Source organism: Myotis yumanensis, unplaced genomic scaffold (genome assembly GCF_028538775.1).
Source record: "Myotis yumanensis isolate MYYU_CA2020_CCGP unplaced genomic scaffold, mMyoYum1.0.hap1 SCAF_1, whole genome shotgun sequence".
Taxonomy (NCBI): Eukaryota; Metazoa; Chordata; class Mammalia; order Chiroptera; family Vespertilionidae; genus Myotis; species Myotis yumanensis.
This window is the reverse complement of record NW_027223752.1, coordinates 15,975,894-15,989,943: the sequence shown is the minus strand read 5'-3', so window position 1 is coordinate 15,989,943 and position 14,050 is coordinate 15,975,894. Positions and strand designations below refer to the sequence as shown.

The following is a 14,050-nucleotide window of genomic DNA, read 5'->3' as shown; positions in this document are numbered from 1 at the left end:
GATTGTGAGAGGGATGTTGGCAGTCGGACATCCCCCAAGGAGTCCCAGATTGGAGAGGGTGCAGGCTGGGCATTGGGACACCCCCCCCTCCCCCGGACCAATTCCGTGTACCGGGCCTCTAGTATTATATACTGAAGCGTCAGTTTATATGCTCCTTTTAGGCTGAGACCATGTCTTTCATCTTTGTCCCTCCCGTGCCTGCTGACTCCAGTTCATGGTGCGTGACGATTGCTCAGTACATATTGAACTGAACAGTTAGTTATTGATTACTTTCACATGTAAGATTCATCTTTTTAGGATATGGAGGCTCAACAGGTCAGTGAAGCAGAATCAACAAGAGAACAGTTGCAAGATCTGCAAGACCAAATAGCTGGGCATAAAGCATCTAAACAAGAACTTGAGGCAGAATTGGACCGACAGAAGCAGGTAAGGATTTTAGATTGATTATTGGAGAAGACTGTCTCCCAGCTGTCACACGAGGACACATCCCAGTGAAGCAGCTTCCTGACATTCTTAGGGGATGTGCTTAGAGAACTAGTGGTAGACAGGCCTGGCTGCCACCACTGTCCCACGCTCTTTAATTGTTTGTTTTAACAGCTGAAAAATAGAGGCTCAAAATGGTTATGGGACTTGCTTAATTTTACACAACTAATTACAGAATAGAATAGAATCCAGGATTCCTGTCCTAGAGTTCTTTTTCTACTACTCTGTATTTTTTTAATATTTGTTTGTCAGAGTGTATACATAAAGAAAACTTAAAAACATCAGTTGATTTTTATATTTCATCAGACCCATCCAAATCTGTTCATAGAGATATAACATTAATACCATATTAGATTACTTTTTCTGATTGAGAAAAAGTGCTTATACAGATTATACTTACAAATCATGGTTAAGATTCTATTTCATTGTTCAGTTAGCAGTTGTCTGCTCCCCAAGTATATTTTACTTTAATATACTTCTATAGTAGTTTTCATATTAACACAGTTAAACATGTTTATAGCCACATTTTCAGAATAAGATTCTCTATCTAATATTAATAACATCTATAATTTACTAAGCAGTGACATTGTTATAGGCACTTAATTTACATTTTCTTATTTCATTTCTCACAATAAAATCACTATCCTGTTTATTTTATAGAAGATAAAACTATTCCAGCTTTGCATATTTATGTCCTTTAAAGATTTTTTTTTTAAATCATCATGTGAGGACATGCTTAGAGAGAAGAAGAGAGGAACAGAGAGAGACAGAGAGAGAGAGAAGCATCAATGTGAAAGAGAAACATTGATTGGTTGTCCTCTGTACGTGCCCCAATTGGGGATCAAAACCGCAGCCCAGGTTTGTACCCTGACTGGGAATTGAACTGGCAACCTTTCGGAGCACAGGACGGCACTCAATCAACTGAGCCATTCTGGCCTGGCAGGATTTTTTTTCATTAGGATTTATTCTTTCTGAAACTGGTTCAATTCTCAGAGAAATACTTGTTTTTATTATGAAAATAGCACTTAAATCTGTTTTTTGCATATTAAGAGAAAAACTCACTGAGTAGCAGCCTGTAGAGTACATCATGGGCTATATTAATTTAATTACAAGATTAGCTGTCCTTTCAGAAATTGCACTTTAATCTATTTAATGATCTAATATATATTTAAAGGCAAAAATTTTATATTCTTGGTGGTTAGTGAGATAACTTTCATTTTATTATGGCACATGGTTTCAACCACATTCTTTTCCAGTGCCCTTCTATAAAATGAGGGAGGTGAGTAGAAGAAAGTGGAGCTGAATGTAGCTATGGCTGTTTACTTAGTAATCAGATGTTCTAGATGTGAAGTACTTAACATCTAGATTAAATGTCCTGTAGTGCTCTTTATCAGTTTAGATAATTTCAACCTTAAATTTCGTGCTAGCCTGGAGCTTCAGAAATAAGGCGTACCTGTAAATTATTCTTCTATCCTAATTACCTTCCTCATTTTCTCTCTTTTTTAAAAAAATACATTTTTATTGATTTCAGAGAGGAAGAGAGAGGAAGAGAGAGATGGAAACGTCAATGATGAGAAAGAATCACTGATTGGCTCCCTTCTGCTCTCACCCCCTACAGGGGATCGAGCCCACAACCCGGGCATGTGCCCTTGACAGGAATCGAACTCAGGACCCTTTAGTCTACAGTCTGACGCTCTATCCACTGAGCCAAACCAGCTAGGGCCATTTTCTCTTTTTTTTTTTTTTCACTATCTCAGTTTTTACAGTCTGTGAAATGAGCAAATTGAACTAAATGTCTAAAGTATCTCTGGCAGCTTAGTCCATCTCACATGTCTGTCTTCATACAGCTCCTTTTACTGAAGGAGCTATATGAAGCTCCCAGCACAGTGAAGCATAATGCTTTTTTAAATTGTCATACAATATACCATTAGTTTTAGGTGTACATTATAGTGATTCGATATTTATATACATTGCAAAATGACCCCCCACCCAGGGTGTTACCATCTGTCACCATGCAAAGTTACTAACAATATAATTGGCTATATTCCCTATGCTACATAATGCTTTTGAAGGTACTTAGCCAACTAATTACTCTTTCTTTCCTGGATGTGCTTTGTTCTTAAATTCGACTTGACTCTGAATGATCGTATTTACTGTACAGACTAGCAGTGGTTTAATGCAGTTGATAGTGAACCCAGAGGTATTTCTTTGTTTCTTTCTCTCTTTTATTAATAAAAAAGGTACAAGATATTGCCTGATACAAATAAGCACATGAATAAGCTGCTCAACATCATTAGTCATTAGGGAAATGCAAAGTGAAACCTCAATGAGATAGCACCACATACCCAGCTAGATTAGCTACACTTACAGAGACTGACACCACCAAGTGTGGGAAGGATGCGAAGAACTGGCACGCTCTCATATTGCTGTGGGAATGCAAACTGGTACAGGTATTTGGAAAACAATTTTCAGGTTTTCTTCCTTTAAGTTAGACATACACTTATCATATGATGATCCAGTAGCAGTTCCAGAAAAATTTAAAACATATGACCACGTAAAGACTTGTGCTTAAACATTAATCTACAAATTGATACATGATGCTGAAGTATAACTTTTCATCAGACCCATCCAAATCTGTTCATTTATTCATTCAGTATATACTCAGCCCATATTGATGTCTACTATCTGTCAGGCACTGTTTTAGGTTCTGGGGATGGAATAGGGAAGGAACGCTGTTTTTTGTGGGGTTTTTTGTTTTTTTTAATATATTTTTATTGATTTTTTACAGAGAGGAAGGGAGAGGGATAGAGAGTTAGAAACATCAATGAGAGAGAAACATCAATCAGCTGCCTCCTGCTCACCCCCTGCTGGGGATGTGCCCGCAACCAAGGTACATGCCCTTGACCGGAATCGAACCTGGGACCCTTCAGTCCGCAGGCCGATGCTCTATCCACTGAGCCAAACCAGTTAGGGCAGGAACGCTGTTTTAACTTTCATTTTGTGCCTCATTTATGTAGGAATTCCATTACATAGAAGAAGATCTTTATCGAACAAAGAACACATTGCAAAGCAGAATTAAAGATCGAGAAGAAGAAATTCAGAAACTTAGGAATCAGGTATGTGTCATTTACAACTTGGGCAAAGATACCATTCATTGTAAAGCCACATTTTTTCCAAAGAATACAGTAAGATCTTCTTTTTCCATACTTTCATCTGAGTTTTCTTGTTGCAGTGGTACAATGTTATTTTCAACCTGATACAGACTTTTCATCTATGAGTCTGCACTTGCTGTATTCTGTGGCTTGCTTCTTATAAAAGTACTAGAGGCCCGATGCACGAAATTTTTGCCCACGCAGCTGTGGCAGCTGCTCTCAGACCTCACAGCCCCTTCTTCGTCCGGAAGGACGTCCAGAAGGTCATTCGGCTGTCTGGTCTAATTAGCATATTACACTTTCATTATAGATCTTGTAGCCAGAGTCACTCAGGGAGATGTGAATTATCCCAATACCTTCTAACTTCAGTGAGGATTATGCTGATTGCCAGTTTCATAAATGTGTTTTCTCTTTCCTAAGAAAAATCCAGGGATAAATCTTTCTATTAGCAATTGATAGGTCTTTCATGAAGTCAGCAAGACCTCGTTGTAACTCTGAAAATGTGAAACATACATAAAACAGCCTGTGCCTAGCACCCAAGTTTACCAGTCTTGATCATTAACTGCCAAAATCATGCTTTCCGCTTACTCTGTAGTTGTAGATTGCCCTTTCCTCCCTTCTCTTCAGGCGACTGACTCAATAAGTAATGGACTCCTTTAAACAGTGTTACCAAAGTGATTGATAAATGCTGAGGCAGTTCATGGGAGTCTAAAAGAAAGCTGAGGTCAGCTCGGGCTAGGGTGGTTGGAAAAGGCTTCAAGGAAGAGGCTTTGAAGGCAGGTAGAGCCTAGATAAGAGAAGGGGACTGAATTTTCCAAGCGGTAAATGTGGACAGCTGAGTGGAGGAGGGAAATGGTGACAGAACAAATAGAAGATGCAGTGAAGGAAGTTACTAACAACCGTCACCAGACCCTACTAGGAAATTCTCATTTAATATCCCTAAATACCACATGCAACAGGCACTGCTGTCCTCACTTAACACATGAGGAGACAGATAGCAAGCACATTTGTCCTCACTGGAGGAAACAGATTCAGAGAGCTATAGCAGTTTGTCCAAGTCAGATAGCTAGGAAATCGCAGAGCAGGGATGAAAACCACTGGAAGCGAGTGGTCTTTGTACAACCGTTATTATTCAGGTCAAAATGTTTCAACTATGTCCCATGGATCAGTGCTTTCAGATATTTTTGACCATGATGTTACCGTTCTTCCAACGTACAAAACTAATACAGAAATTTCACAAAACAGTACTCTCACATACTATGTGCTGTACTCTCTGATACGTCCCATTCTGTTCTACTTTTTAACGTGTCGATTGTGAACCAACAAGTTGATTTTGTGACCCACTAATACAGTTTGAAAATTGCTTCTGTAGACAATGAAAGAATCATTACAGAGTTTTGAGAAATCAGTGAATACCACAGTTCACCTGTGGGGATGTGGCAGTGTGGTTTCTGTGTTGTGTGACCGGTTTTATGTAATACTTTTATGAATTGTTGCCTTTCAGCTTACCAATAAAACCCTAAGCAATAGCAGCCAGTCCGAGTTGGAGAGTCGACTCCACCAGCTGACAGAGACTCTCATCCAGAAGCAGACCATGCTGGAGAGCCTCAGCACTGAGAAGAACTCGCTGGTCTTCCAGCTGGAGCGCCTCGAGCAGCAGATGAAATTGGCCACTGGAGCTGGGAGCACTGGGTCTTCCATCAATATGTCTGGAGTTGACAATGGCGAAGGTAATAAAAAGAACGGCCGGTTCAATTCCAGTCAAGGGCACGTACCTTGATTGCAGGCTCCTCCCCGGCCTGGGCCCTGGTTGGGGTGCGTTGGGGAGGCAACCAGTCGATGTGTTTCTCCCACGTTGATGTTTCTCTCTGTCTTTCCCTCTCTCTTCCGCTCTCCCTAAAAATCAATGAAAAATATCTTCAGGTGAGGATTCAAAAACAAAAACAAAACGTTTTGTTACCTTGATTTCTAATGTTGCTAATTCAAACGCGATTTTGCTAAGTTAAAAAAAAGACCATTTTTATTAAGAAAGAGGTTTTATCCAACGAAGCACCCACTTTTCTCCTGATGTGAAGATGGGGCCATGTGCTGTTTGATATGATCATTAGTAAATTGGACTGTGAACTGATTAATATCTCTCACTAGTATGGGACTTGGAGAAAAGAAGCCTGTTTTATTGATTTTTAACTTTTTTCATATAAATAAGTTTCATAATATAGCTTATACATTGCTTTATAGGAATCTATTGTGTAAATACTGTAATTTGTTTGATCAGTTCCTTATGGTTGGGAATTTAGATTGTTGCCATTTTTGTTACTAATATAGCAGTTCTGAGGAAAATATTTTCTGTACATCTCTTATTTTCTTGGGATAAATGACTAGAAATGGAATGCTGGGTCAATAGTACACATTTGAAGGCTTTTGGTTTTTAGTGGCAAAATCAGCAAATAATTATTAAGTGCCTAGTTTGTACCCAGGTACTATCCTAGACATTGGGCAACAAAAGAGACCCAAATCTCTGCCCTGCGGATCTTCCATTCTGGTGGTGTGGAGAGGAATGCAGGTGGAGGACACAGGCAGTAAAGAACAATGTGAGATGGTGGTATGTGCTGCCGAGGAAGGGAGACACCGGGTGCTGAGTGTGGAGAAGGGATTGTACTTTAGGGTGGTCAAGGAAGACCTCATTGAAAAGGTAGCAGGTAAGATAGTAGACGATGAGGAGATCCACGGGAAGAGTGTTCCAGGGAGGGAGAAGAGCAGTGCAAAGGCCCTGAGGCAGGAATGTTGCTGGCATGTTGCAGGAACAGCAGGGAGGCCAGGGCAGCAGGATTGAGGGGAACGGAGTGTAAGGTGAATTCAGAGAACTTGGAGGAGGCTGTTTAAGCGTGTAGGACGACTTCTCTGAAGGAAGGGAAAGCCACTGGAGGGTCTTGAGAAGGGTGGCTGATGTAACCTGTATTTTAACAAGATACCTCTGGCTGCTAAGTCCATAATAGACTACAAAGAACTAAGAGCGGAGGCAGGGGACCAGGAGGAGCTGTTGTATTAATCCATGTGAGAAATGATGGTGGTTCAGACCAGAGTGGGGATTGTGAGGATTTATGTTAAAGGTGAGCTGACAGCATTTGCTGGCAGATTGTGACGTTTGATAGGAAGAAAGGAGTCAAGGTGGAGGCCTGAGCAGGTGGAAGGATGGAGTTCTCATGTCTGAGATGGGAGAACTGCAGGACGAGTGGGTTGGCAGCAGGGCGAGCAGTCAGTACATGGTCTTGGCATGCTCAGTTTGGGATGACTATTAGACATCCAGATGGAAATGGAGCAGGTGATTGGACAAGTCGAGTTGGGAGTGGTCTGGGCTGGAGATGAGATGTGGGAGTCATCGGCTTTGTAGAAAGGCCATTCTTACTAGCACAGGAGCTGTGTCCATTAATATTGACTATGACAACACTTGGTATTTATAAACTTTAATTTTTGCTAATTTCATAGAGAAATAATTTTTCTAGTTTTTACATTTTGATTTTTTGGATATGGAAGTTCAAACATTTCATATAATCAAATTTACCTGTTTTTTTTATGATTTTATCTCTGGATGTAATACTTAGAAAGTTGGCCTTGAGAATTTCTTCCACATGTAACTTAATGTATATTCACTGTAATCTTGTTAGAAAATTCATTTTGCTGTCTGTACCTCCATTCATTATTTTCTTCTTTAAACAGGGGCACGTCTGCGAAACGTTCCTGTTCTTTTTAATGACACAGAAACTAGTCTGGCAGGAATGTATGGAAGAGTCCGCAAAGCTGCTAGTTCAATTGACCAATTTAGGTAAGTCCTGCCAGTAACGATGAGTGATGGACCATCAAATATTTTTATAACCTTTTCTAGTGGTTTTCATCATTGTGAGTCCCATCAGACAGAGCTGATATTTAAGTGGCATTTACCTTATTCCTTTCATGGGATTTCAGTGTCATGAAATTGCTTTAAGAGGTCTGCCAGTACCTTTACTTATTGAAGATGATTAATCCTGACCATTTCTTTCTGTAATAAGCTCTATTTAAAAACTCATTAAATTTTATTGAGAAAGTCTCTATTACATGTAAATGCATCCATTTGAATGCTTTATCTCATTTGTCATGTGATTAGAATAAAAGATGCTACTAATGAACAGTACTCATTGTAATATGTTTTTAATGTTACATAAATAATACATAATTTATGTTATGTATATATTTATAAATAAACTTTTTATACTAGCAGACATCCACCTTACATAGAAAATGTTTTAGAGTTTATCGGGAGTGAAGAGAGGACCCTAGAGAGCTCCGAGCAGCTGCACTGCCACCGCTCCGGCCTAGTTACCATCACACCCTAGGAGGCGCCGCAGCTGCTGCAGACAGCCCCAGTCACCATCACCCCAACCATCAGCAGGGAGGCCTGCCACCCCCACCCTCAGCACTGCCAACACCAAGTCTGGCACCACAGCCAGTGGCACAGGGAGTGCCAGCCAGGTAGCCTCATATCCTGGGCACCGGCCAGCAGGGACAAAATCATTGCAACGAAGATTTTGGGAGCAGTAAAATGGTTCGGTGTAAGAGACGGATATGGTTTAATCAACAGAAATGACACCAAAGAAGATGTGCTTGTACACCAGACTGCCATAAAGAAGGAGAACCCCAGGAAGTACCCTCACAGTGTAGGAGAAGGAAAGGCTATGGGGTTTGATGGAGTTAAAGGAGAAAAGGGTGTGGAGGCAGCAAATGTTACAGGCCCTTGTGGAGTTCCAGTGCAAGGCAGTAAATATGCAGCAGACCATAAGCATTGTAGATGCTCTCCACGTCAGAGGGTCCTCCACACAATTGCCAGCAGGATTATCAGACCCAAGGTCAACAGCTACTTCGACATCAGTACTGTTGCAATGTATGCAGATGCCTAGACAACCCTAAACACAAGATGGCACTGAGACTAAAGCAGCTGATCCGCCAGCTGAGAGTTCATCTCCCAAAGCTGAGCAAAGCAGGGCTGAGTAAACGCCAGCTTACCATCTCTACTATCCGGTTTAGTCATCCAACGAGAAGAAATGAAGATCAAATTCCAGCAATATTAAATGACCATGCCTGGCCAGTGTTCCTAAGTGGTTAGAACGTCAGCCTGTGCACCCAAGGGTCTTGGGTTTGATTCCCAGTCAAGGGTACATGTGGGTTTGCTCCCTGTCCCTGGAGGGCACATGCGGGAGGCAACCAGTCGATGTGTGTCTCTCTCACATTGATATTCTCTCTCTCTCTCTCTCTCTCTCTCTCTCTCTCTCTCTCTCTCTCTATACACACACACACACACACACACACACACACACACCTCCCACTCTCTCTGAAAAAGCAATGGAAAAAATAGCCTCATGTGAGATTAACAACAACAAGGAAGATTGGAGCTGAAGATCTTAAGTTCTTGCTTTTTGCCCATTGACCAGCTATGCAGCATGGGGATTTTAATATTTTTACCTAAAGATGTCTCTTTTTTGGTAATGACAAACATGTTAAAAAAAAAAAAGCCTAGTTTTTCTTAATACACCTTTAGAGGTTTTTAAATTATTTTATATCTGGCAAGTTGAGATTTTTTAAAAACCTCATTTTTAATTTGTAATAAAAGTGTACAACTTGATTTTTAAAAAAAAATTCAACAAATGGCAAGCACCTGTTAATAAAGGTCTTAGATAATTGCCAGAAAAGGGTTTTAGGTCTCGCTCTGCCGCAGTGCCACAGCTGTCCTTGGCAGCATCACCCCCACTGGCGATGCTGGTGTTATGCTGAGCACTCACCTCCCTTGACCACATGGGCGGGCTTGGAGATGGACCAAGGATGGCCGGAAGCTTGATGCTGTAGGACTGGGTATTGCAGCTTTTGCATACACAGGTCACTGTGTACTTCAGGCCTGGAAACCTGTAGAACAAGTAATCACAGAAGATTTCACACCTCGCCTTTCATCCTACTATCCTATAAAGGAGGATTTGAACAGAAAACGAGTCGGCGAGAAGCTATTCTTATTTTGGATGTGAACCCATCTGCTGGCAAGGCCGAGATTAGAACAGCTCACAGAGAATCATTATTTTGAATCACCCAGATAAAGGTGGATCTCTGTACTTAGCAACCAAAATAAATGAAGCAAAAGACTTGCTAGAAGAAACCACCAAACATTCATTGATGCTCAGGGACTCCTGCAAATTTAATCTAAACCACCCCCGTTACCATTTTCATACATGTGCTAACCATAAATAACAATTTACTTCGCTGTTAAGTGGTATAATAATAAAAGATTAATAATTTGTCTTTTATTATCTTTTAAAGGGAAAAATGTCTTAACAGTTTATATATAGCATTGATAAAGTTCATGTCTAAATATCCTACTAAACTCTTTTGTCTTATAATTAAACACGGTTTCAATGAGTTATTGCATAAAAGAGCAATCTTTTTTACCTTTATGTATCAGAATATAGCTGTGGTGTTACATATAAGGAGGAGGATTTACTAAGATTCCCAAAGTCATGGACCAAGGATGCCGTAGTCATCTCCAAATTAATATGCACGTCTGTTTCAACTTTCAATTATTCAGCCTACATAATTTTTAGAGAGCCAGTATGGAAGGCATTGTGCTAGTGGCAGTCAGAGAAACAGAAAGGTAGAGAAGGTGTATTTGCTTGTCCCCGTGTCCATCTTGACAGGGGGAATGGAAAAAGGTGTGAGTGGTAAGGTCTGGACATCATATTGCTCCTCACACTTCATTTGTTTAAGTGTTTACTTGGTTTTCTGTAGTTTTGTGTCTTTGGGAAGCATAGTATCCATACAAAAGCTTTTTGATTAGTAATTTGCAGATTGATTCCAACTAGACTTTCTCCTATTCTTGTTTTCACAATTGCCTTGTGTTTTATAACTTACTTCGTTCCTAAAAGAAAAAATGATTTAGAGAAGGACCGAGTTGTTTAAAAGCTAAACCCAAGTAATGATAAAAGTATTTGTTTACACTATGGCATTTCTATATGATTATTTCAAATAATTATTTAATCTACTATAAATAAATCTTTATGGTGGCCACAGAACTAGTATAAATGAGTGAAGTGTCAAAATGCATTATTAGATATTACCACAGGTAGATCTGTTGTTAGTCTAACTCTCTTCTTTTATCTTCTCTCCTCCCCACTACCGTTTGCACAGTATCCGTCTGGGAATTTTTCTCCGAAGATACCCCATAGCACGAGTTTTTGTAATTATATATATGGTAAGTGAACTTGTTTTAAAAAACAATGCTGCACTTGATTTTTAACTAGGTTTTTTTCAGTTGTTGGTCTTTTTATTTAAAATATGTTTTTATTGCCCTAACTGGTTTGGCTCAGTGGATAGAGCGTCGGCCTGCTGACTGAAGGGTCCCAGGTTTGATTCCGGTCAAGGGCATGTACCTTGGTTGTGGGCACATCCCCAGTAGGGGTTGTGCAGGAGGCAGCTGATCAATGTTTCTACCTCTCTATTCCTCTCCCTTCCTCTCTGTAAAAAATCAATAAAATATATTTAAAAAATAAAATATGTTTTTATTGACTTCAGAGAGAGAGGAAGGGAGAGGGAGAGAGAGTGACAGAAACATCAATGATGGGAAAATCATGACTGGCTGCCTCCTGCATGCCCCCTACTGGGGATCGAGCCTGCAACCCAGGCATGTGCCCTCACCAGGAATTGAACATGACCTCCTGGTTCATGGGTTGAGGCTCAACCACTGAGTTATACCAGCCGGGCAGCTGCTGGTCTTTTTGACTGAAAGTTTAGCAGTCAGTTTTGAAAGAGAATTCATTTTTAGTAATGCAAGTGAAAATAACAATTTGTTATGTCTAAAATATAAATTGCTCAAAGACTTTTCCTACAATAAAATTAACTTTGGTGCAGTTTAACAGTTAACTCCATTGCTAAGCCCCTCTTATGATAAAAAATACAATACAAAACAATTTTATTTTTATCTTGATGTAAAGTTGCTTTCATGTGTTTTGCTTTGTTTTCTAAAATGGTCTCAAGGTTGATTTATTTTCTTTCAGATTTCTTAGCTCTAATAATGGTTACCAGAGTCAGGCATGCCATTTCACATGTCCTGTGAGCCTAAAAAACTCACTCGCTGTTCTGAATGGGGATGCTAAAAGTAGTTGAGTTGAATTAAAACAGGCATTTTCTTCTTCAAAAGGAATAAAAGCACCCTTAGAAAGAAATTTCTCTCTGATCCACTAGAGGGAAGAGTTACTCCTTTAAAAAAAAAAAAGTTTTTAAGAAGTGGGGGTGGAGAGAATGAGAGGAAAAAGATTGGCCTCAGAAAGGATTCAGAATGTGTCCACATCTGGGTTGATTTCCGGTTGGAGATTTTGAAGAACATGTGCTCTGTCAGCATGAGACGTGATGCTTCATGCCAGTGATGCCTGAGCGATGGAGCCTCACGCCGTTGTCCCCCGACCACGAGGGAGCTAGTGGGACTGTCAGTGGAGGTCCTGTGCTGGACCCCAAATCACTTCTGAAACCTGGCACAGCATTGCTGTCGAGCACGTCTTCCCACCCCTCTTCACCAAAGCATGGCCAAGCCCTCTTTCAGAACACCAGCTCTAACTGCTCTTAAAGAGCCTCCCCAGCCACTTCATGGCTCTCCAGCCATTAATCACCTGGTTGTTTGGGGTCCATGTGCTTATCATGAATGAGTTGAGGACTTTTCTCCTCTTGACTGAGAAATATGCAGGAATTGTAACTACCACCCTCCATCGGTTGTACATCTATTTCTTCATTAGTTACCCGATAAACACGCACTGAGCCACTGGAATGTTACAGACACAGTGCTGGACAGGAACACACAGACAACCAAGATGTGGTTCCTGCCCTCCATGCACCTCTCACTGGGCCTGTGGTGAAGATGGGATCATTGACTAATCCACAAATTACCTTTTCTTTCTTTAGGCTTTGCTTCACCTCTGGGTCATGATTGTTTTGTTGACTTACACACCGGAAATGCACCATGACCAACCCCATGGCAAATGAACTGAACCCAGTTGTTACAATGATTGGTTGTCTTTTTCCAGACTTTGGATCTGTAACAGGTCAATGGCTTCAAATTCCTGAGGAAGGTGCCCAAGATTATTTTATCACTACAAGCTTTTAACTTTTTAAGTTATTATATTCTGCTACCTAAATCTTCCTCTAATTTCCCTCAAATGGTAAGAGTTTCTAAAACAGTCGGTAATTTAACAAGCTCAGCTCCGCTTTTTCTGAGATTGGTGGTTCCATGTATATATGTACGCACAGATGCTGGGTGGTTCACCTCTGTACAGACCAGCCTGTATTTTACTGATACTCATTATGGGTTGTAATCAGGGAAACTAATTGTATTTAGTGACATAAATAAAAGGTTTTCTTTTTGATAATTCTGTCTGCTTTTGTATTTTCCTCTACTTAACTTTGCAAATACACTTTTTTCCCCTTTTGATATACCTCACCCAAAGAGTGAGGATATTTTTTCCATTATTTTTTTAGAGTGGAAGGGAGGGGCAGAGAGAGAGGAGAATGAAACATCAATGTGAGGGAGATGCATCGATTGGTTGCCTCCTGCATGCATCCCAACCTCAGGGAGGGGGACCAGGCAGGGATATAACCTGCAACCCAGGTACGTGCCCTTGACTGGGAATCGAACCTGAGACCCTCCAGCACACAGGCCAACACTCCAGCCACTGAACCACGCCGGCCAGGGCAAACTTTGCAAATTTACTTTGACATGTTACAGGCCTGATTGATATAAATCTTTTTATAAACATAAAATTTACTGTGCATTTACCTTTTTTAAAAATAATAGTTTTTTATCCCCATTAAGCCAGACCCTTCCAGATGGCCAGACGATCGAGCAGATGGCAGCAGCTGGCATCACTCGTGGTTGGTTCTCAGTGGGCTGCCCTTCCCCAGTGTGTGCACTGTTTCCCCTCCCCGACCCCTGCACCAAATTCCTTCCATTCTCAATCATTCATCGCCTCCTCCGCCCTTTTTCCTTTTCTCAGCCTACACCTCCAGCCTCTACCTCAGGACATCCATAGGCCCTGCTTGTGCGTTTAGAAATCGAATCTGTTTCAGCAATCTTTGCATTTTTAAAACACTCCAGTGCAGAGATATTACAAAGTTATTCTTTGAAGAGAGACTTTTTTTGCTTTAGGTCCAATATAATGTCTGTTCTGACTTTTCTTTTTTCCTACACATCTCAATTCTTTTTCTGCCCCCTGGGCTCTTGTGGTCTCTCTTCAGATCCTACATAATGAAGAGGTAATGTGCAAATTGACCCTCACGCCCTCACAAGATGGCTGCCTACAACCAGGCCGGCAGGGGGGTTAGTGAGGGACGACCAAACAACTGAACAGCAGGCTGCG

General features: G+C 40.8%; 1 protein-coding gene across 1 annotated transcript in view; it reads left to right on the top strand.

The window, feature by feature from the left end:
- LOC139010291 (golgin subfamily A member 5) overlaps positions 1-13,063 on the top strand; it is a 32,174-nt gene extending 19,111 nt beyond the window's left edge. Inside the window, exons 8-13 of the mRNA XM_070414546.1 lie at positions 298-426; positions 3,501-3,599; positions 5,140-5,365; positions 7,353-7,458; positions 10,836-10,899; positions 12,600-13,063. Coding sequence (XP_070270647.1) covers positions 298-426; positions 3,501-3,599; positions 5,140-5,365; positions 7,353-7,458; positions 10,836-10,899; positions 12,600-12,680 — 705 coding nt within the window. The 3' untranslated portion in view covers positions 12,681-13,063. The remainder of the gene's footprint in view (positions 1-297; positions 427-3,500; positions 3,600-5,139; positions 5,366-7,352; positions 7,459-10,835; positions 10,900-12,599) is intronic.
- Positions 13,064-14,050: the final 987 nt, after the last annotated feature.